The sequence below is a fragment of the Equus przewalskii genome, chromosome 15 (genome assembly GCF_037783145.1).
Source record: "Equus przewalskii isolate Varuska chromosome 15, EquPr2, whole genome shotgun sequence".
NCBI classification, from domain to species: Eukaryota; Metazoa; Chordata; class Mammalia; order Perissodactyla; family Equidae; genus Equus; species Equus przewalskii.
In genome coordinates this window covers 69,396,271-69,423,592 of record NC_091845.1, presented here as the reverse complement: position 1 = coordinate 69,423,592, position 27,322 = coordinate 69,396,271, and the positions used below count along the sequence as shown (strand labels likewise).

At 40.8% G+C, this 27,322-nt stretch overlaps 1 protein-coding gene across 7 annotated transcripts in view; it reads left to right on the top strand.

The window, feature by feature from the left end:
- The window catches only part of CPNE4 (copine 4), a 480,649-nt gene that overhangs the window by 140,984 nt on the left and 312,343 nt on the right, over positions 1-27,322 (top strand). For all 7 annotated transcript variants that reach the window (XM_070577529.1, XM_070577528.1, XM_070577531.1 and 4 more), the window contains one exon: positions 6,770-6,950. In XM_070577529.1, the coding sequence (XP_070433630.1) occupies positions 6,770-6,950 (181 nt within the window). The remainder of the gene's footprint in view (positions 1-6,769; positions 6,951-27,322) is intronic.

Sequence of the window (27,322 nt, the reverse complement as noted above, 5' to 3'; positions counted from 1 at the left end):
TCAGGATCAGTTTGTCCTGTTAGAGAGTGTGGATATGCTGAAGTGGTGGTTTTTTATAACTTAAATTATCTGAGTGAAAGGACAATTATAATTTGCTTCTAAAATTGGCCAAAAGTCAGCTTTTGTCAAAATAATTCTCAGCAGACATTAGTCTCCGTAAAACCAGGGTGTTGTATGAAAGGCAACAAAGAGGATTTAAACAGGCCATGGAAAATGTATTGATAATCTGGCCATATTAATCCTGTTCTCTAACAGAGTGTGAAATTACTTGTTTACTCCATTTATCTAGGGCTAGAGGTAGCTGATCACTCATTGACAGAGCCACATTTTGTGATCACCTTTCAGCAGTGAGCTTCAGCTGGTCCAAGGCCAAACCATTTGACTTCACTAGCCTGTGTACCACCTCTAAAGTCAAGGTCAGGACTGCTGTTACCTCTGGGCAACCAGAGGATCCCATGAACTCCAATATATCTGATCAGGGCTTTCATTGTGCATGGACCTGGAGGTGAGCCAGGACCCTAGGTAATCATGAAAAGTTGAGAGTTTCATCTTTAGTATCTCCACATTTCTTACCCTGTCCCCCTAAGTTGAAGATTTTTGTTGGTTTCATCACCAGCCACAAATATTATGAAGATGAACACTACGGGGGATGCAATAAAGTATCACAAGAAGTTCGTATCCTAAAGGAGTTCGTATATATATATATATCTATATTTCTTTTTTCTACATTGGAGTACCTCTTGAAACTGTTTTTATTAGTTATCTGTTGCTGCATAACAATATGCACAAATTTAGTGGCTTAAAACAACACATATTTGTTATCTCACAGTTTTTGTGGATCAGGAGTGTGGTCACAGATTAGCTGGATTCTATGTTTCAGGATCTCACAAGGCTGCAATCAAGATGTCAGCCGGGGCTGCAGTCTCATCAGAGATTCGACTGGGGAATGAGCCACTTCTAAGCTCACAAGTTGTTGGTAGGATTCAGTTCCTTTCAGCCTGTTGGAAGGAGGATCTCAGTACCTTGCTGGCTGTTGGTTGCCCTCAGTTCCTTGCCTCCCCAACAAGGCTATTTTATGAAAGCCAGCAAGGGAGAAAGTCTCTTAACAAGATGATGTTACTATCTTATGCATTGTAATTGCAGAAGTGACATCCCATTACTTTTGCCATATTTTATTAGTTAAATGAAACTTACAGGCCCCACCTATACTTGAGGAGAGAGAGTTAAATGAGGGTATAAATACCAGGAGGGAGTCATCTTAGCATCTGTCAGCCATGCCACTCCTGGGTTTTTGTTCCAGCTGGACTGCTCTAGTTCAGTTCTCTTCCAGGCAGGAAACAGAATCATCTCTGTTGATTCAAGAAATTTTAAGGGAGAGATCATTTACAGTGATATAGTTGGAATTAAGGAAACTAACAGGGAGGCTGTAGGAGACTAACTACTGTGGTTAAATAGATTCTGTTGATACTCTGCCCAGAATCCCTTTATCAAGTTAGTGCATCCTTCCCCCGATGGCTATGATTCCTGGCTGCTAATGGCTCACAGTTGCCCCCTTTCTGGAGAATTGCCTAATTGGTCTCAGCCAACGGTGGGGAGGGGATAAACTTAAGAAGTTATGCCTCCTCAACCCCAGCATGACTGACTGACATGGAACTATAGGAGGGTGACTCCTTTCCTTAAGGTGAGACCAACTCATTCTTGCTCCAGAGCCCTCCTTGCAACTGTGCTGAAGCTGGACTCCTACTGAGACCACTTACTTACTAACTCCTTGCTTACTTCACTTCTTTTCTGCCCTCTGCTCCATTGATCAAAGGTGTCTGAGTCCCTATTTCAGGCTCTGCCTCTTGGATGCCCAACTTAAGACTTGCAGAAAAACCTGAAGGAGCAAAAGGAGGAAACAGTATTACCAAAGCACAGTGGGAGCTGGAGCCCTGGAGATAGTTGCCTGAGAGGACTCAGGTCATGTAGGGACTTGGCCACCTCTAAGGATGAAAGTTGGGAAGAAATATGTAGTTCTCTCTCTTCTCTCTTCCCTGGATCTGCATTCTTTTAATCAAACCCAATAAGTGTCTTAGTCCATTCAGACTGCAGTAACAAAATACCACAGACTGGGTAGCTTATAAACAACAGAAATTGATTTCTCATAGTTCTAGAGCCTGGGAGTCCAAGATCAGGATGCCAGCATGGTTGGGTGAGGGCCCTCTTCTGGGTTACAGACTTGCTGTTGTATCTTCACATGGTGGGAGGGTCTAGGGAGCTCTGTGGGATCTCTTTTACAAAAGCACTAATCCCATTCCTGAGAATCCTACCCTCACATCCTAATCACCTCCCAAAGGCCCCACCTCCTAATACCGACACGTTTAGGGGTTAGGATTTCAACATAGGAATTTTGAAGGGACACAAACATTCAGACCACCGCAACAGGAAGCTAGCCAACAATGAGCTGGAAGTCAAAAGAGGTTAGCCTGTGGGTCTCTGAGCAGGAGAAGAAGGGAGGAGAATCAACAGGCAAGGGAGTATTAGACAATGACCAGAATCACAGCCTTAGACAATCACAAACCTTTTTCTCTTCTCCAGTCCAAACATCATTTCAGTACCAGATTGATCTTTATCAAGTGCTTATGTAATCACGTCCATTTTCCCAGCTCTAAATCCTCCAAGTGTTTCCTATTGCCTAAAAGAATGATCTATAAAATTTTTGGATCATATCCTCCATTGGTTAAAAAAAAAACTCTAAACATGTGCCCCAGCTCATTTATTTATTCATTTATAAACTACTTAAATTTACTATCAACTAATAAATAACTCAGAATACTACATACACATATAGTATATGATATATCGTTAATGACTATGTGTGTAAATCCATATTTCAAGAAGCCTTCTTAATAATTTTAAGTTAGTTTGGACAGCTTTTGGCACATGTGATTAGATTGTCACCATTGTTTTGCTTTCTGCCTTTTGAACGTGTGAGAATTGTCCACTAATGTGTACGAATCCTCAGACAAATGACTGATCTGAGAGGTGGCTGTGTGTTTTGGTGGGGGGTGGTATGCCCAGATTGTGTGGGCTGCAAAGACAGAATGCATTTAAAGGGGATAGTAGAACTTTGATCTTAAACTACTGTAGTAGCAGGAATTCTAAGAGAGTTCCAGTTGGCAGTAAGAGAATGAATGATTTAATCTTGAGAGCAGTCAGATTGTAATAATAATAGCTCCATTTTTGGAGCATCTACTATATACCTGGCATTGTGCTAATCACTTTACATATATTATTTCATCTGCCCATCGTAGCAACTGTTCAAGGTAAGTATTAATATGAGAGAGGTTAAGTACCCTGCTGAGGGTCACATGGTTAGTAGAAGAGCCAGGATTTGGACCTGGAAGGAACTATGTGTCTCCTATATTGAGTCATTTTTCTATTACACCTCACAGTTGAAACTAGGCATTAGAGAAGATGTTCCATTCTATTGAAAAAGCTTGTGTTCTATAGAAAGGAGTCAGTAGTTCAAGAAAGCAGATGGATGAAAGGAACCAACCTGAAAAGGTGCATGCTCTGTGATCCCAACTATATAACATTCTGGCAAAAGGCAAAACTGTGGAGGTAGTAAAAAGATTAGTGGTTGCCAGGGGTTAGGAAGGATGGAAGGATGAACAGGTGGAGCACAGAGGATATTTAGGGCAGTGAAACCACTCTGTATGACACTATAAGGTGGATACGTGTCATTATATATTGGTCCAAACCCACAGAATGTACAACAGCAAGAGTGAACCCTAATGTCAACTACAGACTTTGGATAACAATGAGGTGTCAATGTAGGTTCATCAGTTGTAGCAATGTACCTCTCTAGCAGGGGATGTTGATAATGGGGGAGGCTGTGCATGTGTTGAGGAAGGGGGCGTATGGGATATCTCTGAACCTTCTTCTCAGTTTTGCTATGAACCTAAAACTGCTCTAAAAAATAAAGTCTTTAAGAAAAAAAAAAAAAAAAGAAAGGGGATGGACAAAGGCATGAGCCTGTAAGTATAGGGGCAGTTAGAAGAGACAGCAGTGCCTCCCACAGATGCGAGAGGCCACTCAGAACTACAGAGGAGCAATGTGATTCCAAGGAGCTGGTGAATGCATTGGGGAAAGCAGAATTTAGGAAGACATCGATTGAAGAATAAGCTGTCCTTATCAAAAAGTTAATAAAGAGTTTACAACATGCTTCCAACACTGTCTGACCACAAAGCCATCTTCCCGCTAGTCTATTCCTTCTCTCCAGTCACGTTTCTATACATTGCATTTCATGTACGCTGTCTTCTATGTTGTTCGAGTAATTGGTCTGCTCACAACCTGTAAAACAGAGGAACAATAATTTATTAATTGTGCATTTGTGACTTATGCATTTTCTATGTACATGAATAAAATTTATTTAAAAATAGAAGGAAAGTATGATTATGTATGGAGGTGAAATAAATCAAGGATATTATCAAATCCGCTGTTCCTTGGTAGGTTCAGCCAGTTCTCCAGCTAAAGGTTTTACATGTGGTAAAAATAGCATTGAGCTGGGGGATAGAAAACTGATATTCCAGCCCCAGCTCTGCCACTAGAATTATTGTGCAACATGGGCAAGGTGCCACTTGTCTCTGAGCTTAAATTTTCTCATATGTAAAAAAACAAGTGTCCCAAAGTCCCTATTAATGTTCACTATGGTGGAAGATAGAGCAACTCTCATCCTCAGACTAATCTCACAATGCACACTAAAGCGGAATCGCGGCTCCTCCCCGACGGCAACTTTCTGTTAGCTGATATTTTAGAACAGAGGTTGGAAAACATTTTCTGAAGAGGGCAGATAGTTAGTATTTTAAGCTTTGCAGGCCATGAAGTCTCTGTTGCAACTACTCGGCTCTGCAATTGTAGCAAAAGCAACCACTCACAATGTGTAAAGGAATGAGCGTGATTGAGTTCCAGTAAAACTTTATTTAGCAAAACAAGTGGTGAGCCAGATTTGGCACACAGGCCGTAGTTTGTCTACTCCTGTTCTAGGATATAGCTATTTGGCATTCAGTACAATTTCCTTTGGGCATATACAGGGCAAAATATATGTTCACAATAATTAGATAAATGGGGCACTAGAGAGCTGGAAGGTGAAAGAAAGGAAGGAAGTAGAAAGGAAGAAGGAAAAAAGAAAGAGAAAGAGACAAAGAAAGAGGAAGAAGACTAGAGAGCAAGAGTGGAGAGCCTTGTGAGAGAACTTTGGCAGAGAAAATTCTGGTGACATGTGTCATGAGGGAGGGGCATTGTCAGGTTGGAAAAGGCTTGGCTTTGGCATGGAGCTAGCGGGTAAATTTGGAGAGACCAGTGGGGGGTGTGTGTGTGTGTGTGTGTGTGTGTGTGTGTATGTAAAGCTGAGGTACAACCATCACCGTGTGAAAGAGGTGGTATGGTGTACTTGAACCTAGTGTGTCGCTGGGTACCAAGGGGAATTTGCTGAATATTTTTGGGGGAAGGGAAGGAAGAAGGAAGGAGTATGCTCATTTTATGAAGAAATTCCGCTGTAGGGCATCAATGCTGTGGGAAGTTGAGAAAGCCATTGCCATTTTTCGCAAGGAATCTGCAAGGAAACATAATTCCATGAGAAGGATATTTTACTGCCAGGAGAATCTCCCACTATCCTGAAAGCTGCAGGCTTCCTCAGAGGAGGAGAGTGTTGGTGGCTTCTGGGGGATCCCTATAGCCCAGGGCCTCCATGATGCAAAGCGTTACTGTGAAGGTTATCACGTGGATGGGTAGGGGGCCTGCAGTGTTTATTTGTGGCTGCTCTTTCCATGAGTTCAGAATCCGTGGCTTTGTGCTTTTCCTCTCACACAGTCTCCCCCTTACTTTCCTCATTGTGATTCTGGATTCTGTGGCAGGTGGAAGGAAGCAGGAAGGGAGAAGGTGAGACTGGAGTTAGGCACTCCCCTGGGGCAGGGAATCAGATTCTAGGCCTCTCTCTCTCGGAGCTAGCTTGCTGACTGCATCTTGAGAAGGTGGGCCAGAGTTTAGGGAAGGGATATCTGGATTGTTTCTTTGGTAGGACAATTTATTTCTCCAAGCCACCACATAGAAGGAAAAGCAAAGCTGAATTTTTAGAAAGTCTTAAAAACTTGGGATGTGATTCAATCGATTAACCAACAAATCTGTCAAATTTCAAAGAAACCATACACTTAATATAAAACTGGATTACGGGGCTGGCCCCGTGGCCGAGTGGTTAAGTTCGCGCGCTCTGCTGCAGGTGGCCCAGTGTTTCGTCAGTTCGAATCCTGGGCGCGGACATGACACTGCTCATCGAACCATGCTGAGGCAGCATCCCACATACCTCAACTAGAAGGACCCACAACGAAGAATATACAACTATGTACCACGGGGCTTTGGGGAGAAAAAGGAAATAATAAAAAAAAAATCTTTAAAAAAAAAAAAACAACTGGATTACAGTTTGCAGTCTATTACACTAATTCATTAATTTTATTTCACAGACCAAAAATTATACTATGCAAATGTATGCGAATCATATAGGAAAATAGTGTTCTTAGTCAAGTGCACCAACAACTGTTGGGTTTTGTTGTTGTTTTGGTTTTGTTTTGCTGGAACTGTGCTACTGGGTGGAAAGTGACATCATAAATATATTCAATATTTGAAACCGTGTTTTGAACAATTTCCTGAGGGGTGATTGGGAGGTTTTCTCCTTTGACAAATATTGTGGTGATTGGCATGTCTTTTTTCCTCTTTTTCTTGCCTAAAACAGAATGAAGAAGATGAGCAACATCTATGAGTCGGCTGCCAATACGCTGGGGATCTTTAACAGCCCCTGCCTGACCAAAGTTGAGCTGCGCGTGGCGTGCAAAGGCATTTCCGACAGAGATGCTCTTTCTAAACCAGACCCCTGTGTCATCCTCAAGATGCAGTCCCACGGGCAGTGGTTTGAGGTAGGCGTGTCCAAGGAAATGGACAGAAGCATGGCTGGAGGATTGGTTCAAAAATGTTTTGGCATTTCCCGTCTTTAGGTGGCTTATTTTGATGAGATAGAAAATTCTAGAAATGAATATGATCACGATTCTGCTTGTATCATGATGTTTTGATGTGGCTGTTTTAGTGCTGTGGCTATTTTGACGTTTAGTGTTAGTTTGCCTGCTGTTGTGGATAGAGCGGCCCCTCGAGAAGGACAGAGAGGACTGTCTTACAGGGGTCACATCGCGCAACATTTATTTTTTGAAGTGAGAACTTAATATTAGCTAAACTTCATTGGGTGCTTATCAAGCGTCAGGCACTGTTCTAAGTGCTTTATGTAAAGTAACTAATTTAGTCCTCATAACAATCCCATGAAGACACAGAGACAGATGAGGAAATGGATACCGAGAGGTTAAGGGTTTGCCCAAGACCATTCAGCTTGTACGCAGAGAATCTGCTCTCTGCACCCAGGCAGCGGAGCTCCAGGGCTGAGCTCTTTATTGCTATTTTATCCTTTTGATGGGCACCGGTGCAGTCTTTGGTGGTTTGCGTGGCAATATTCCAGGTTGAAATCTGCAGATGAGTTTTGTTTGTTTACTTAAAAGTTGAAAAAAAATTGGATGAGGGCTAGTTTTTAAGTTTTTTGTTTTTTACTACTAGATATCTCATCTAAGGAAGCAATGTTTTTAAAGCTCTGGTCAGAGGTGAATGGTGGGAAAGGGAGGGGTGGCGTGGAGCAGAGGAAGTGGTTATCACCTCTAAGGGAACCAGGCGCTTAGTGGAATTGGGATAAGGGGTTTGAAGCCGTGCTGAGCAGAGCAAGAGGAGGCAGCTACCTGCTTTGAATTCCCGCGGACAAACTCTTCAAGCCTCACTACTTCTCCCACCCGTCTGCCAATAGCTGGAAGGCGCTCCTCTAGGGAGTACTGTGCTCCACCCCGCAGCAGGAAGAAGGCTCAGAAGACCCGAGAGGCAGAACGTTTGCTTGTTCATACAAATGTGGTGTTAGAGGTTGGTGAGCAGATGAAATTCAAGCGAGGAGGCAGCATGTGTCGGGGAATGTAGGGCAGATGGGCAGGTTGGGGGTCTTGATTTAACTTCAGGCTCCTCCAGCGCTTAAACATAAAACAACATTCAAAGGTATCTTAATGTGTCATGTCTTCTTTTCCTTCTAACTATTCTCATTGACTTTGACGGTGGGTTTTATTGTTTTTTATTTAGCAAAACTAAATGGAATGCCTGCACTAGAAAAAAGTCACTCTTTGAAAATTAGAGGAAAGAAATTCATCTCTGACCCCTTTACATCATTCAACTATTATTTGTTTATATTTCTTTTCAGTCTTTTCCTCCTGGCCTCATATTCTTACATGATTCTTATCATGCATGTAAAGTTTTCTTTCCTGATTTTGTTACTGACATATTACTATATTTTTCCACATTGCTATAATATTTGTTATTATAATTTTTAAAGCTGCATAATATCCCAGCGAATGGGTTTATTTCATAGTTTTCCTATTTTTTCACTTTGAAGTTGCCTCCAAAAATACCCTATTTTAAATAAGGCTGCAATGAGCATTTTTGTGCATAAGGCTTTCTCCTTGGTTTTGAATGAGTTTCTGGGAAAGTAGAACTAGTAGAACTTTGGGGGCTTTTGATAATGTTGCCAAATTGCTTTTCCAAAGTGCTCTAGTATAGCATTACTCAAAGCATGGTCTGCACACAGCTACCAGCCCACCAACTTGTTACCAGTGCACAGTGAGATAAGAAACTTGTGCCAACCGTAAATTGATTCACTGCTTCTTTCATCCAGAAAGTCTTACTCTTTAAAAACAGCAGTGTCAGCTGATCTTCCAGCGTGCTTCACGATATGGCTGATTTATATCCTGGCACTTTGAGAAGCCCTTCTCTAATAAACTTTATACTCTTAACAGTATACACTCAGAATACAATTGGGCGGGGCCAGCCTGGTGGCATAGTGGTTAAGTTTGCGTGCTCCGCTTCAGTGGCCTGGGGTTCGTGGGTTCAGAACCTGGGCCAGACCTAGCACCACTTGTCAAGCCACCCTGTGGCAGCAGCCCACATAAAATAGAGGAAGACTGGCACAGATGTTAGCTCAGCGACAATCTTCCTCAGGCAAAAAGAGGAAGATTGGCAACAGATGTTAGCTCAGGGCCAATCTTCCTCACCAAGAAAAATAAATAAATAAAAAATAAAATTGGGAAAACAGAGCCCATACCAAGTAGCTAATAGAAAGGATTTAATTCAGGTAACTAGTAACAAAGGAGTTGGGAAGTGCTGAGAAACTCAATAGGGACCCTGAGGGAACCCAGAGATTAACAACATGAGCCTGCTACTTTGCTTCCTGGTGGAACAGTAGTGTGCGGAAGCCAGCTTGAATAGGCTTCTGAGAGGCGATTGTTAAATATTCAGGAATTTGCGAGCCTGGGTGTGTGTATTTACACCACAGACATTGGCAAACATTTCAGATCAGGGCATATTCCCCCCCTAGAGAGCCAGCTGTTAAACATTTACAAGCACACCAGGGGACAATAGGAACAAAAGAAGGAGATAACAGTTCTGGAACCAAACAGCTGGGCTGCCTAGCTGAAGCTGGAACCGTGGAAGGAGGGCCTAGCTGGTGGCATCCAGAAAGATAGAGGAGATCAGATAGTGCTGGAAATGCTGCCTGAGAGGGAGATGAGGACACCCTGGCATCTCCCTTCCTGTCGCCCTCAGGTCTCCGGTCAGCGCCTTCCTTTGACCAAACCTTGCTGGAAGACAGTTGGCAAGGTTTGCAGGGAAAGGGTATAGAATGCATGTGAGAACAAAGAGGTAAATGACTGACGCATAAACCTTCTGACATCTCACAGTAACCTGGAGAATCATTCCCCCCTCATCACGGAGCACATCTGTATTTAGTGCTAACACTGCTTTTCAGTACAAGTTCAGAGAGTGGTCCTGCGCTACAAGTTAGACGCACACCTATGCTAGAAGTTAGAAGCACCTGACAGTCTATTTAAATCATGTAGCTATTGCTATCTATGTTCAGTGAAGGCTAGCAAACATGGACAGTGCACCGGGACAAGATGTATTGATGTGTGCATTTTCCTGTATCTCCCCCTAGAACATGTCAGGATTTACAGAGAGATTTCTATATATACAATTACAGAATTGAGAGAAAGGCTTGCAGAAGAGAATTCATGTGCGCTGTCGGTACCCTGGGTATCTTTGTTATGGGGAATCTGGTAACTGACTAAGTGAAGAGAAAAATAACAAACTGAGAGGTTAACCTTATTTGCATACGGAAGAGGTTGCTGGGGGTGTCAGAGTTAGAGAGGGAAAAGCCCGGTGAACTTATCTTTTAGAGAGAACTTTTTTTATTATTGAGGTCATGTTGGCTTGTAACATTGTGTAAATTTCAGGTGTGCGTTATTATATTTCAGTTTCTGGATAGACTGCATTGTGTTCACCACCCATAGTTTAGTTTTTATCTATCACCATACATGTGTGCTCCTTTACCCCTTTTGCCCTCCCCCTCTGGTAACCACTAATCCGTTCTCCTTATCCAAATGTATATTTATCTTCCACGTATGAGTGAAATCATACGGTATTTGTCTTTCTCTGTCTGCCTTATTTCACTTAATGTAATACTCTTAAGTTCCATCCATGTTGTCGCAAATGGCTCGATTTTGTCTTTTTTTTATAGCTGAGTAGTATTCCATTGTGTATATATTATATATATATATATATATATATCACATCTTCTTTATCCATTCGTCCATTGATGGGCATTGGCAGCTTCCACATCTTGGCTATTGTGAATAATGCTGTGATGAATATGGGGATGCAACTGTTGATTGCAAATCATATATCTGACAAAAGGTTAATTTTCAAAATATGTAGAGAACTCATACAACTCAACAACAACAAAATGAACAACCCAATCAGAAAATGGGCAGAGGATATGAAGAGATATTTTTCTAAAGAAGATATACGTAGGATGGCCAACAGGCACATGAAAAGATGTTCAACATCACTGATATTAGGGAAAAGCAAATCAAAACTACAATGAGATGTCACCTGCAAACTGGTGCAGCCATATGGAAAACAGTATGGAGATTTCTCAAAAAGTTAGAAGTAGGAATACCATGTGATCCAGCTATCCCACTACTGAGTATTTATCCAGAGACAATTTTAAAGTTTAGCGAAATAGAGGCTCTGTCTTGATCAGTACCATCCCATAGAACTCCCTGAAGTAATGGAAATGTCCTCTATCTGTACTGTCCAGTAAGGTAGTCACTACTCACCTGTGGCTATTGAGTGCTTGAGAGGTGGATTGTGTAACTGAGGAATTGAAAATTTTAATTATTTAATTTTAATTATTTTAAGGGTAAATGTAAATAGCTAGCATGCTTCCAGAGTATCTTTGATGTGCTAGAGAATTTGGCTGGGTTGGGGAGAAGAGGAAAGGGAATTTGTAAAAATGTTACTGTAGGCTATTAATTTTATAGCTTCAGTGTTTTTTGGGGAGATGTTACTAGAGATTGACATTTCTTTTTTATTGCTTGTGATTGCTGGCCTGTGCTTTTTGTAATGGAGCTCCAGCAGGGAAAGGGCCCTGCGGTGCCCTAGTTTATGGCTCAGGTTACTACTGCAATAGTTAGAACTGCCTTCAGATGGCTTTCCCATATGGAGGGCAACTGTTTGCCCTTTTAATTGACTGCAGCCTGTTAGCAATGGAAGAGAACATTTGACCTCTAAAGTGGATCATAAAAATCTAAGCCTGATTTTTAGACTCAAAAAGACCTACAATCTGATCTTCTGTGCTGTTCATAGTATTAAGAATCAATGAGGATAAATCTGTATATCTTTGAGATGTTGGAAATCAATTGTTCTGAAATGCACAACATCAGATCTTTGCTCTCTGCAGACCAGCAGGGTTTGGGATGTGTGTCCGAGGAGTGAGAAGGCAGAGAGGATGCTTTTGTTTCTTCTCAGAATATAGACATGGGATGTTGTTTTTATTGGGTGAAACATTTAGTAAATCTTTAATGGCCGTGATTGTAGCTGTCAGAAAGCAGGGAAGAGAAAACTTGAGGCTTAGAAAAACATTCCAAACTGAGAGTTTCAGACCTACCATTTAGTTTCCCTAATTTAGAATCATACTCATTTTTTAAAATGCCCCCTGCGCCCACTCCTGGCCATATAATGGCTACACTATGTGGTGCAGGTCAGTGTAATGATAATTTAGAACATATTTCATTTTGCAATGAAGAGTGGAAATAATTTCCTCCTGCCTTCTAGTGAATACTGATGTGTTCACTAACTCCTGGAACTAAACATTACATCCAAGTAGGATAAATTAACACTTCTCAGAGACTCAAAAGGCAAGGGCCCTTGTGAACTACAGACTTTTATTCAGTTTCCTGGAGCATATGCTCTATCCCCTAGAGATGGTGGATGTTCTCCATGAAGCAGAGCTAAGCTTACAATGCTGTGGCCCTGGGCAGAGATCCTGTAAATCACAGAGTACTTGTCCTCATTGGCAAAAGCCAAATTATTCCCCACAGTTCTAGGATGTTACTCTAATCACCTTTAATTCCATTTTTCCATTTAATTTTAATACACAGTTATCGAGCTCCTCCATAGGAAATTCTAAGTAATTCTGAGGACTAATTACCTTTGGATCAATTCCATGTGAAAACATGTTATGATGAATCATGTGCTTTGGTGGATTTTTGGTAATAATAGTAATTGTTAGTAATAATTAGTATGGTTATATTTAACACATCAATTATCCATGGATGCTAATACAAACTTATTGTTTATAATAATAATATATCCATATTGCACTTTATATTCACAGAGCCCATCTACTTGCATAATTTCATTTGCTTCTCATAACAGCCCTGTGAAAGGGTGGCACAGATGTTGAAATTAAACCCAGCCTATATTAAGCATCATGAAAGAGACATGGTCTGTGTCCTCAAAGAGCTCAGAGTCCAGTAGAAGAACTTACCTCGTCTTAGAGATAGAGGGCTGGAAGCTCAGATAGTCACGTGACCATGGGATAGAGTGCTAGAAACAAGGTCCTGACTTACATCTCTTCCTTTCCTTGAATGTATGGTGGGTAGACCATGTAAAGGGTGCCTAGGCTACCACTCCGTGGAATGAGGCTAAATCATTCTTTCAATCAATCATTCTTCCATCCCTCCATTATTTTCCATCTTCCCCCCACTCCCTACCTACCCAGATGCAGCGTTTGGTTGCCATATGACCTAGCATCCCTGCTAGCAGCACAGAAGGGGAAATATGGGTCGATGGTGGTGGACTTGCCCGCTCCCAAAGAAGCAGGCTGTGAACTTTTTCAGCCATTCCTTCTTGTCTGGAGGGCTCATGGAAGATTCTCTGGAACAAGTCCCTTTCATGCTTGCAACAGTAGTGGACCATCAACCTTTTGTGCATCAAGCCGTGAGGATGGAGACCAAAATAGCAGTTTCACTTGTACCTGAGAAGTCAATTTTCCTTTCCTCCAAAGTGCTAGAATTTTATGAAAATGGATCAGGCAATATGAACATTTAGGTGATGACTTCAAATAAAGTAACCATCTCTATGTGTTGATGCCCACTATGTATTAGTCATCTTACATGTATTCTTTCTAATCCTCACAACTACCCTGCAATATAGACTTTACTAACCAGGTAAGGAAACAAGCTTGGGAAGAATTAACAAATCACCCAAGGTCACACTACTAGTAAATAGTAAAACTGGAGTCTGATTGATTCCAAAACCTGTACTCTCTCCACTTTACCAGAGGTTGCAAACTTGAAGCTAGAAGCCTCTATCTAGTCTCCAGCCATATTGTGCTTGGCTTTCATGGTGTTTAAACAAGTTTTCTACTGGTTGCCAAAACCAAAGAATCAGATTTTTCATAAAGCTCCAGATTTCTGGTTTCTTTTGAGTAACCAGAAAATCTGGCAACGTGGTGCCTTTAAGCCTTATGCAAGGACCAGCTGGAGATGATTAGCAGCTTGCCCATACCTAGAGTATGAGTTTGTCCTCATGCTGCCTACTTGTCAGCCTGCTTCACCCACTTGCCCAGTGGAATGGCCCCTGGAGGTTTTTGAGTTTAGACTACACTCCTGCACCCCCTGGCCTGGATCTCTGAAATGTAGTTAACCTCTTAATTGTGGACACAGGCAAGAGCTGAAAAATGAAAATTAAGTCAATTAAAGCATGCCCTCTGGATATCAAGAACAAGCTCCTTTCTCAAAAGGTTTTCTGTTCACACTTTGCTGACTTGCAGTGTTTTGGTGGCGAACACCTAGCATGACAGATGATAAAAAACAACAGTTTTCTTCAGTTGTTCACAAAGTTTCCACTGCGGTTTCACATCCAACTCCCGTTTGGGAAAACTTTGATGTTGCTTTCTACCTCCCCCTTAACACGTCCCTAATAAGAATAATTTTTTCTCTTTAAAAACAAGAAAGAAAGTTGACTTTGGTGATATTAGAAATTTTACCCCAAACGCTGATAGAAAAGAAAACAAAATGAAATATTAGAACCAGAAAATATTTCCTCCCTGCTGCCCGAGGTCACGTCCCTGTGACCAGAGAGTGTGGTTGCATGATCTTCACTCTGCAAGTGATGCACGTGGATGAAGGGAAAGAAGATTACTGGATTGCATAATATGTGACTAAGTGGCTTTCTTATCATTGAAATCTCAAAGTTGTCAATATCGTGATGTCTGAGAACAGAGTCACACAAGATGGGAAATTGTGGGCTTTAAATGAGGAAAAAAGCAATTTGGACTGGAATCTTGTGTTGACTGTTAATTCTCTTGGGTGTCCTGAGATGATTTCTCAGCTGGAAGCATAATGTCTGGCCTCCTGCAGAGAGGAAACCGCCATCACATGGCCTTCACTGCCTCTTTAGCTTGAAGAATTGGCAAGCCACACTCTGGACATTCAGACTCAGCAGTGGTTGCCACAGGTTTTTATAACATACCTTGAGTCCTATGATGAGTATTTGAAAGACGGCATTACAGGTCGGGGAAAGAGCTTGAGGAGGCATCTATGATTTACAGCCCCCTGCCTCCAGCTCGAACCACCTTCAGCATCTTAAAGGAGATATTTTTAACACGGTTCCTGGGTGCCTATTGTAATGTTTAACTAGACCCACCATTGATAATCATCTCCTGAAGAAAATCATCTTTTCTTTGTAATTTCAATCCATTTAATCTTTTTTATTAATTGTAATGGTGGTTCGTTAATAATGATACCTTAAATTCGTTGAGAGTAGTTATAAAATGTATCAGGTAATCTCCAACACTTTATATGTGTCATTTAATTTTCAAAACAGCCCCACAAATTGGGGTCCCCGGATATTTCATATAGAGGCACAGAAGAGTTAAGTGTCTTGCTCAAGGATCACACAAGCAGTAAGTAGAGGACCTATGACAAATTGAACCCAGACTGTCTGAGGCTAGAAACTGGTTCCGCTGTCCATCACTGCCCTCCTCTGAGATGAATAGTACCATTCGCTGAGTGTCTGCTGTGTGCCATGTGCTGTCTTCACATGCTTGTTCATATAATCCTCATGACGGTGTCAGAAGATAGAAACTGTGATTACCCATTTTACAGGTGAGAAAACTGACACTCACCTAGGAAAAATACAAGTCCAAGGACGCAAGACTAGGAAGAAATGGTATTAGGGTTTGCACTCAGATCTTTGAGTCTCCAGTGCCCATGTTGTTTCCATGACTCTGCACCTCTCTCATCCTGGCCTCTGTGCAGGTAGAGTGACTCCACATAATCCCTCTAGTCTTTAAAATAAACATGTTTTCCTCTCCTCAGACAATTCAAGAATTTATTTAAAACTGTTTGCACTTATTTTTTTTAATAGAAATTAAATTTGTTTGGGGGAACACTCGAAACATCCACCTTATCCCCAATTTATGTGGTTTCAGCCTAACCTCCTAACAGTTCTCCATGGTGCATGGCAGAGGGGTTCAGAGCTCAGACTATGGAGCCAGACTGCCTAGATTTAAGTCCTAACCCAGCCACTATTAGCTGTGCCAATGTGCAAATTACTCAAACCTTTCTGTGCCTCAGTTTCCTCATCTATGAAATGCAGATCATAATGGTACCTGCCTCATGAGGGCCATTATGAGGATTAAATGAGTCAGTACCTGGAGAGTGCTTGAAACAGTGCCTGGTACAGCAGAGTGAGTGCTCAGTAAGTGCTATGTTTGTAGAACATGTGTTATTTTTGGAGAAATCTCTTCTAAATAAAGATGTGCTGTTCAATCCCCAAGTTTTCTGGGGACTACTGCTATTAAAAGAGTCCTGTGGCTAGAGCGAGAGTGATGGAGACATATCTGGAGGTCCCTGGAAAAGCAAATTCTGGGATGCTGAAGCCGTGACCACTTTATTGATTTTGCATCCCCAGCGTCTACTACAATGTACGCTACAATGGATGCTTGTAATTCAGTGATGGATTTCATTTCCCTGGTCCACTTCCCCATGTTCACCTCCAAAGACACAGGATTTTTGAGGACCATCCTATTCCCATTCAGAAGAATAAGAACTCAACTCATTAGAACTCAGCTACACCATTACACTCCTCCCTTTCACGTGGAAGTAAGATTATTGGTGTCTGGGGCAAGACGTTTGGTCTAAGAGGGTTTTGTTTGTGTCTTTGTGTGTAAACTGTACACATAGCAGTGGTAACTACATTGAATGGGGTTATGAGATGACGCTTGAAAGATGTTTCCTGCCACTCAGGGACGAGGACCATGGAGTAGTTCATAACCCAGCTCTGTTAGCCTTAATTTTCCTTTCTTACATCTTTTTGGATCTAAGCTTCACGTTCCTGTTCTTTTCTTCTCTTGCCCTTCCTCCTTATGGAGAGATGAGGCAGGGAGAAGCAAGGAGAGCAGTGGGGCTGTGGTTAGCCGTGGGCACCGCGGCCTCCCTGCCTCTTCTCTCCTCAACCCCTGGCTCCGTCTGTGTTGAGTCTCTCACTCAGACAGTGGGGAGAACAGAGTGAATTATTTGCTGAAAACCCGGCTTCCTTCCACCTGGTTTTCTCTTCAGTCTGCTTCAAAAGCAACTGAGTATAGATGAGGTAGCGAGTTTTCCTTGTTGGCTCTCGGGGATTAGATGAGTTTTTTAAGCCATAGAAATTCCTGGAGTGAGATGAAGTTCTTCAGTGTCTTTGTTTGAACCTCAGGACACAAATAGTTCCAAACTTCCCTATCTGTCACTGAAATGTTTGCTTTCAAGACTTCCGCATAGTTTTCTGGGGAGAGCCTAGTTACTTCAGAAGTATTGCAAACATTTGTTTGAAATATAAATATAAATATAAACTTTTGCTTTTTATCGACTTTAATGAGGCAATTTGCATATAAATGCATCCGTTTTAGATGTTCAGTTTGATGAGTTTTGACAAATGTACACACACTTGGGTAACCACTCACTATCCCAGTCAAGATATAAGATATTTCCTAAAATATATTTTAATACTTAAAATAGATGAGAAAACATCACAGATACTTAAATTTCAACGCATCAGAAGCCATTAACTCTCAGTGTGTTCCCATTGTTGACATTATCTGAAGTGGCAGAAATTTCAACTTATAAAATGAAAATATCCCTTTTAACTATTAAGTATATTGTGATTCTGTGCAAGATTTTGATTTAAAAGGGGAAAATATGGTTCAATTGCTAAAAAAATTTGAAAACTCAAAGAGTACCATACGAAGGAAAATAAACCCAGAGCTGGTTTGGCTCAGAATCAAACCGAACTATTAATGGCCGGACTCACTGACTTCAGTTTGACCTGAAACCACTCTGCCTGACAACTTAGGAAGCTGTCACAGCAGCTGGGCTTGATCTGAAGTCAGTTTGCAAACAAGGCGTAGGTCCACCACATGTTAACTGTGTGAACTTGGAAAGCCACTTAACATCTCTGAGCCTCTCATACTACCTCGTGTCTAAATGGTTGTTGTCAGGATTAAATGATTGGCTGGCAGGACAGTGAAGTGGCTGATGCTCTAGACTCTGGAATCAGACCACTTGGGTTATCTGTGACCTTATACAGAATCCTCAACTTCCCTGGGTCTCTGTTTTCAACATCTGTAAAACGGAGGTAACAGTAAACCTAGTCCATGGGTATATTATAAGGAGGAAATGAGATGATACTTAAGAATTGCTAACATAGTACCTGGTGTATAGTGAGTGCTTAATAAATATTACATGTTATTATGTTTAAAGGAGAGAATGCATGCAAAACTAATGTGGTTATCACATCACCTAGTCCTCAGTATATAGAAGATATTATCAGATAATACTTATATTGAGGTGTGTTGACTGCTAGCAGCAAGTTTGTGGTCTGCTGCCCAGCCCATGTATTTTTGGTCCCATTCGGCTGTATAAAATACGAGAATTTTCAATAAGAAAATGTAACAGGTCTCTAAGTTTCTGCCAAGTCTCTGACTAACCACTTTGATTGATCTGTTTGGGCTCCCTGGTAGGGGATTATCTGCGCCTCCTTATCCCCTGCACTCTCTGCAGTTTGAAGAAGATGAGTAGACTGGGAGCAACGTCATTCCGCTGGCTCATCCGTGTTCTCTAATCTGTGGGCGGGAATCAGAGAGGCCGTGCTGATAACCTTACCTTTCCGTCTTTGCTTCCGTGCCAACGTCGGCCCCCACTGTTTGGCAGTATTAGAAGAGAAGTGACAAGAAAATTCTTCCCTTCTGGAAACTCCTGATGTTCTCAGGGTCAGTTTATAGGCTAATTAAAAATTTTATCTTGATTCAAGCTCAGAAATGTTCAACTCCCTATCTTGGCTGGTCTGTTTTCAAATACTTGGTATTTCGAGAGCTTCCTCTCATCTGAGAATTTAGTCTTAGATATTTTCTTCTTGAGTCTGAAGACTAGTTCTTCGTGTTGAAAATTACAGTTGTGGAACTGTGTGCTGAAGCAAGAAAATTTGGTGCCTTTTTAACACTCTTCCCCCTTGAATTCCAGTCTTTTCCAAACAACTTCTGAGAAGCCAGGGTGTACGGCAGGGGGAACCTATTTACGCCTGCTCCCATTAAACGTTTCCTTCTTCCAGTGTGTTCCAGTTACTGCTGTTGCCTAACAGTTACCCCAAAATTTAGCAGCTTAAAGCAGTCATTTTATTCAGCTCATGGATTCTGTGCACTGGGACCTCAGACAAGGCACTGTGGAGATGGCTTGTCCCTGTTTCACAATATCTAGGGCCTCAGCTGGGAAGAGTAGGGGGCTGGAGGTGATTTAAGGCTGGAGTTCCAAATCATCTGAAGGTGTCTTCACTCTCATGTCAGGCTAGGACTTCCCTTGGAGCATCTGCATGTGGCTTTCCATGCTTGGCAGTCTCAGGGCAAGGACATGGACCCTAACTTTTAATGGGAAGAGTGCTGAAGGTTTGCCACCCAGTTAAACCATGGACTAAACTTGGAAATGTTAGTTAACTAAAGAGTATTATCTTATTATCACACGATCCTAAGATTACCTTAGAGGGTATGGATAGGAGGAACGTAGGCATATTTATAATACCAAATCCCATTCAGGGTGCTTGTCTTAGAAGCTTGAAAGATGCAAATATAGAATTTGTGAAAGGAAAGACTTTCGACTTTGAATGTTAAACTTAGGAAATGTATAGCCTCAAGAACTACAACAGGAGGAAAATATAAGTTCAAGTCTTTCTCCTGGGTTTAAACAGCAGCTTTAAGAATAATGCATATATATGCTACCACCGCTAGATGTAACAAAGAAGAAGAAGAAATAAGAGGAGCTAGTATCTTCAGAGCCCTTCCACATTTTTTTCGTTGATTCCCCACACCAGACTGTTGAAGTCAGTGCTATTATTTTCATTGCCTATTTACATACAGATGAGAGATCTGAGATTCAGAGATGTCATGATGACAACATTTCCAAAGTCATATAGTCAGTATGTGTGGAATCTGCTCTCTAAAATCCTCTGACTTCAGATTTCAGACCCTTTAGTCACACCAGGAGCCCTCTCCTGCTGGTGTCTGTTATTCCACGTTTTGCCCCCTGCTTAGAAACCAATGCACCCACGGCTGTGGGAGCCACCGAAGCACAAACACATTGCCTCCATCTCCTTGCTATTTGATCCTTTTCTTGTCCACTCCCTACCTGCTACTTTGAACTTTGCCCAACCACAGTTTCCAATCCTAATGAATATTTTCCACAATAATTTACTGGCAAGAGAGCGGTTCGTCCTATGGGTACGCCATGTTTCATCCACCAACCCACTAATGGGGCACATGTAAATGCTTCGCTTTTTTGATTCATTCAGCAAACATTTATTGAGCAAACTATGTGCCAGGCACTATTTCATGGGCTTGGAATACAGCAGGGAATAATACATGGCCCCAGCTTTCATACTAGTGGAGAGAATAGAAAATAAATAATAAATGTATAATCTATTGTCAGGTAATGATAAGTGCTATAAAGAAAAATGAAGCAGGGAAGAGGGTGGAGAATAATGAGGAGTCTAGTTTAAAAATTATGGTAGGGAAAGCTTCTCTGAGAAAGCAGTATTTGCACAGAAACCTGAACTGGTAAGGGATTGAGCTATCTGGATATAGGGAAAAAGTGTTCTAACAGAAGGACGAGTAGAGGCCATGACACAGGCATTTGCTTGGCCTATTTAAGGAATAGCAGGGAGGCAAGATGGCTAGAGAGCAGTGGGTTAAGAAGGCAGGAATGAGAGGAAATGATGTTGGAGAGGCAACTAGGAGCCAGGTCGTATAGGGCCTTACAGGCCATGGTAGGGATCCTAGACTTCATTCCAAATGTGATGGAGGAAGGGGGCATTGGAAGGCTTGGAGCAGGATGTGATTCGCATTTTAAGAGATAACACTTTGCTGTGCCAGACAGGATACAGAGACAAGAGCAGATGCTGGAGACGACTCAGGAGCTACTGCATTTGTCCAAGTGAGAGATATAATAGTTTGGATTAGGTGGTAACCATGGAGAAGATGAGAAGTGGTTGGAAATGAGATGTACTTAAAAAGTAGATTCTATAAAATTTGCTGATGGATGGTATGTAGGGTATGAGAAAAAGACAGAAATCAAGGTTTCAGAGGTCTGAGCAACTGAGTGAATGATGATGGATAACACTAGGGGAAAAGCGGGTTGTATCAATAATTCTACAATGAACGTGCTTCTAATGCTGAGACACAGTATGGTGTACTGGTACAATGTGATTCTCGTTGCGTACTGTCTATATTTGAATCTGAGCTCTATTATTTACCAGCTATAAGATCTTGCACAAGTCAATTAGCTCCATTTTCTCATCTGTGTAATGAGGATAATAAAAGTACCTATGTTGTAAAGTTGTTTTGAGGATTTAACACACAACAGTACATAGCACTAGAATTATATAACTACTAGCCATCAACGTTACTATTAATATAATTCTGTAAACACTTATGATTGTTTTCTTAGGGGAAGTGTTGGGTCAAAGGATATACACATATTCTAAGTTTTTAAAATCACCTAATTGCCTATCTGGAATGATCATACCAATGCATTCCTACCAGCAAACTGGGAGATGCAAAGGAGGAATTCTTTAAAAAAGATTTTAAATATTTAGTATTTGGCATATAGACTCCCCAGATGTTTGTCATTCCTGAGTCACAGAATGAATAGTTCTCTGGTCTGGCATGACTTGAGCTCACTTAAGTGATTCTAATCACACTTCTGTTCTTCTTCTTCCAAAATTATCTTTATTAATATGTATATTAATTATTAATGTAATAACATAATATGACTGATATAGTAATAATATACTAATATAATTAAAACATAACTTACTATTAGTGTGTTTTTAGTAATATACAGTGTGTGTGTGAGTTTGCAAGAGAGCAAGAGCATGCATGAGAGAGATGTGGGTTGTGTATGTGTGTGTATTAGAACTGAAGAATGAAGCCAAAACATCTCTAGGTTGTCATCTTTAATTCTGAACGATCACTGTACTTGATGCTGTGCTTTATTTAAAGAGAGGAAGAGAAATGGATTTAATAACCTGTCACATTATACAACACAAGAAGAACTTGGAAAGAGAAAGCACTCTGGTATTCTTAGTGGGAAGAAAAATATTATGACAGCTCCATGGAGAAATCTTTGTGCAGAGAGAACTGGTAGAAATTATGGTGACGAGCTGAGGATCTTAGGAAAATATACTGCTTCCGTGGAATAAACTTGACCACTAAACCATAGAGCTCTATAGTACAGAAGACTATTTCCCTCTCTTATTTAAGGGGAGTAAGAAAATAGAAACTCCGTGTCCCTTCTCTTTTTCTCATTCCTTAAAAATAATTTATTCCATCATCATTTTCTCTGGGGGTTTCTAAAATATTCTATTTAACTGAAGTGGGACAGAATAATAGCAAATTACGATAATATGACAGAATTGTAAAATTTAATCAAGAGAGTTTAATATCTTAGTGTTCAACTCTGGTATCCCGGAGAAGTCAGTTTGTATTTTAGTGAGCCAATAATGTCGAGGAATACTACCCACCAGCCACTAAGAGGATGCCTGTACTTGAACAAGTTGGGTTTATTGCTTATTGCCACAAAGGAGAACACTCTTCATGGGCACCTGTGAGGCATCTTAGTAAGACAGTTTAAGAAAGGACTTAGAGAATTTAGGCGATTGTTAGATGTTCTTGGGAGAATTTACAGAAGAATGGCTCTACGCTAGATTGGATGGTTTCAAGAAGCCAGGACAACTCTGTAATCGAGTGCCTTAATAGATCTTATCTAGGAAAGGATAGACCAAGGCTACAGCTATGATCAGAAAAGAACCGGCAGTCACTCATTTTAACCAGGATGGCGGATGTTTGGTCATTTTTATGGTTGGACAGTGTTTATGTTTTTTGTCTGGTTCGAGCATGATTACAGAGCAATCAGGTTTTGTCTTGCTCCATTATGGACACACAGTGGGCTTGTATTATGTTGGTGTTCTATGAAATTTTTTTGTTCAACAGAATACTAAAACCTAGCTGTATGTGCCAGGCCAGCTCCTAGCAACACAGCGGCTTAGCTGCTGGCAAGTCAATTCACCAAGTCAGCTCCCAGATGTCAGGGACTACTTTCCTCTTGCTCAGCATGAAACCCAGAAGTTAAGCTATTCTATTTAAAAAAAAAAACTTTTAACAATGGACTGACTTATTGGCTAAGCAAAATGTCAATCATGACAAGTCTTGAATCCAGGCGAAATGACCTTTTATTTCTCTGTTCTCCTTTATTATCCAAAACATGATATTTATGATGTTCAATGTATGTAGATTCTATAAGTTGATTTTTCTTCTTCAATTTAACCCCAAATCTCCCTTCTACTCTATCTCCCTGATTTGTTAGAGGGAAAAGTCCTGGGAGCTCTGTTGAAGACATTCAAGTTTCTGCTTATTTCTTCTATACAAAGGTCTTTAACAAATACCCTGAATCCATCAGACAGGACATAAGTTTTCGCAAGAGATCTAAACAGGAGAAGATTTTTAAGATGAGGCAGATGGTTTAATTTCTGTCCCATTTAAGCCAGCTCCTAGTTGTGTTTTGGGGAAAGTTATTTTCCGGAAGCTCCTTTTTATAAGCATCACCTGGTCACTGACATTCATTCAACAAATGGCTATTGAATTGGCTATTGAATACCTACCATATGCCATGCACCCTACTTGCCACTGGATATAAGAATGGACAATTATGGTTCCCGTCTTCATAAAACTCGCATTTCTTCAGGGATAGAAAAATGTGTGCACCAAAATATTCCTTAAAAGTGTGGAGGAGTCAGAGGAAAGTACATTCAACTCTAGGTTGGGAAGAGGAGCCAGAGAAGATTTTGTAGAGAAGATGCTACTTGAACTAGATCTTAGGAAGTAAGTCTGCCAGGTAGACAATATAGGGAACCACATTGTTTAAAAAAGAAAAATTATGCTATGTGAAAGAAAGAACTGACTTCAACAGGAGGAGACAACCCTTCCTGATCACGAAACCTTGATAGTTCTGAAGATAAGTTGTTCTTGATAGGACTTTATGAAAGGATCATCATCACCTTGGCTAGAGCTCTGCCTAAGCCATACCCCGAGAAGAGAATAGCTCTTCTATTTTTAAAGACCTTTTGAGCAGGGGAGTCCACAGTCATCCTGGGAGGTCGATGAGTTTTGAGTCACAGAGCCTTATTAGCAGAGATGGTGTTCAACGGCTCTCAGTGGGGAGAGGAAGGGACATTCCAGGAGCGATCAGGGTTTCGAGGGTTTAATCCTTTGAGTAGAGAATAGCTCTGATGCAGCCTTGAGCTTGAGTTAGATTCCCCTTGTGCCGCCCTTTTCCTATGAATGTACCACAGGAGACTGGATGTGGTAATGTCAGATGGAACAGCTGACTTCTTTGACATCATGAGATCTTGGGGAACAATGGGGAAACTTAAGAAAAAACTTATTACTGGAAATAGATTTATGTTGGTCACAGATTTCAGCCTTAGTTACACACAGCCTTACTCATATACTCTCCAATAGTGTTCCACACTCACTTCATGCACCTCACTTAATCATATTTTTGTCTCTTAGACATTCTCACACACTCTGTGTGGTTTACACTCACTGAGAAACTGTAACAAGCACTCTGAGTCGGTCTGTGTTTTTTACAAACACACACGCTTACACATTTTTACATTCAATTCATAGTTAACCGTGGTGAGTGGTCCTACCAAATGAAACTGATTCAAGAAGTCAAACAATAGGAGATAGTCTCAGTTGTACTTTTGATGGAATCTTCCAGAATAAGCAAATGAATTTCCTAGGTGTTCTTTTTTCAGGAACTTAGATTGGGGCAAGGTAAGGTCCGTAAGGGCAAGACTTTTATCTGTCTTACTCATCACTGTATCTGCAGCTCCTGGAACAGTATCTGGTACCTGGTAGGCACTAAACAAATATTTGAATGTATAGATGAATGAGGTTTCCTCTTGGTTGTAGAGATTGTTGATGTTTCATTAGTGTTGAATTTAGTCCTTTAGAGGTTCTTCCATAGAGGTGAGTGTACCCTATCTAGTTGTAGCACATTCGTTCTTAATGGACTACCTTATTTCTTGAGAGAAAGTGAATCGAGGATATGTCTTTTTGTTACTGGAATCATCTAATTGATGTGAAATTTTGTTCAAGTCTGTCTTTGGAGGAACATGCTCTGATCATTATTTTAGGTAAACTTTTTATTTTACAAATCATAAGTCTACAACTCAAGAATTTTTCAGAAAATAAATTCAACTGTAAAACCAGCACCCAAATTAAGAAACAGAATATCAATAGCACCCTAGAGCTCCTCTTGGACCTGCTTCTGTTCACTGTCCCTCAACATGTGCCAGGATAACCGCTGTGCTGATTTCTAACAGCATGGATTGGATTTGCCTATCTTTGACTTTTATGCAAGTAGAGCACGCAGATGTACTCTTTAGTGGCCGGCTTCTTTCATTTGGCATTGTATTTGTGAGATTCCTGGTATTGCATGTGGTCTGGTTCACTCATTCTCATTGCTGGGTGCTGTTCCAGCATATGGATGTACTACAACTGATTTCTCCATTCAGCTGCTGATAGATATTTGGATTGTTTTCAGTTTAGGGCTATTATGAATATGCTGCTGTGAACGTTCTTATAGATGACTTTTGATGAGCATATGGATGTGCCACTTTTTGATAAATACCTAGGAGTATGATTGCTGGGTTGTAGGGTGAGCATATGTTTAGCTTTAGTGGATATTTCCAAACAGTTTTCCAAAATGGTTATACAAAAGTGCACTCCCATTAGTAGAGTAGGAGACTTCTGATTGCTCCACATCTTCCTCAACATCTGATATCGTCTATCTTTTTCATCTAAGCCATCCTGGTAGGTGTGTAGTAGTATCCCATTGAGGCTTTAATCTGCATATCCTTGATGAATAAGGTGAGCACTTGCATATATTTGGTGGGCATTTTGATATCCTACTTTGTGAAATATCCCTGTCTGATGAATATTTTATTTGAAGATCTTTTTGGTTGTATCTCCATTCTGACTATATGTCCCTAACCCCAGCAGTTGCTCTCTTTTCAACCTATTTCTAATTCACTCCTACAGTAGTTATTGCAATAATAACCAGGGTAATTCTTATCTGTTACAGTCATTTTCGCCATCGCTCTTTTATTGTGGAGCTTTATATTCCTATAATTATTACTTATATTATTGATTGATATTTATATTAACATATTTCTATTCGAAATGTTATTCTTGACTCATAATTATTGTAATCATCATCCATTTTATGTCGTAGGTTATAGTGAACCACATCATGTCCCTGTACCAGCCAAGAATGCTTTCAGCTGTGGGAAAATGAGGCTAGAGGGTCTTAAACAAATAGGGGTTAATTTTCCTCATATAACAAGAAGGTGCTGGTGTTGGGTCAACTGTCCCACATCACCACCAGGAGCTCAGATTTTTTTTTGCATTTTCTTTGTGTCATCCTTAGTAAACTTATTGGCTTGTTTTCCCTGTAGCTGTTGCCTCCTGGACACAAGATGGTTGTTGAATTGCCAAATGTGATGTCTACATTCTAGACAGGGAAAAGGAGGATGGATGGAAGGTTGTGCCGTCCATGTCTGAAACCATTTTTTAATGGACAAAATTTTGTGGCTAGAACCCTGATCTGCTTACATTTTAATGGTCACTGTGTCATTGGTTACTACTAGCTGCAAGGGAGGCTGGGAAATTAGTGGTTGGCTTTGTATTCCCTAAAGCAGAAGAAGACAAGGGAGAGGGGTGTTGGTTTGGTGTCAAGGGAACAAACATACAGTGTCTGCTGTATTCTGTTAGAGAATAGAACCCACAAACAGCATGATACAATCAACTACTCTTTAACCTTGAAGAAAATAGCCCTAGAATGGCTTTTTAAAAACTAGAGCGTGTCCTTTGTTGATCTAGTGCACTTTTACCTGGCGCTCAGAGCATGATTTAGGGGGCACTTGCCATGTTGTCCGTAGCTGTTCCTTTTGATTAGTGATATTGTGCACATGCTTCATTAGGCTCTGCTACCTTTTGTCAGTTACCACACAGATTAACCTTTAGTGAAACTGATGGCAAAACACACACACACACTCAGTGAAAAAGGAGAAACGGATTTCTCATAGCAATAAACAGCTCTCACAATAAATGAAGGGCCTGCCTTCCATTTGATTGTACTTGGAGTTTTATATAAACTGGATAAATATTATTTGCTTTTGCGTTTTATTGGTAAATATGGAACCTTGTTTGCCTCTGGAAAGGTTG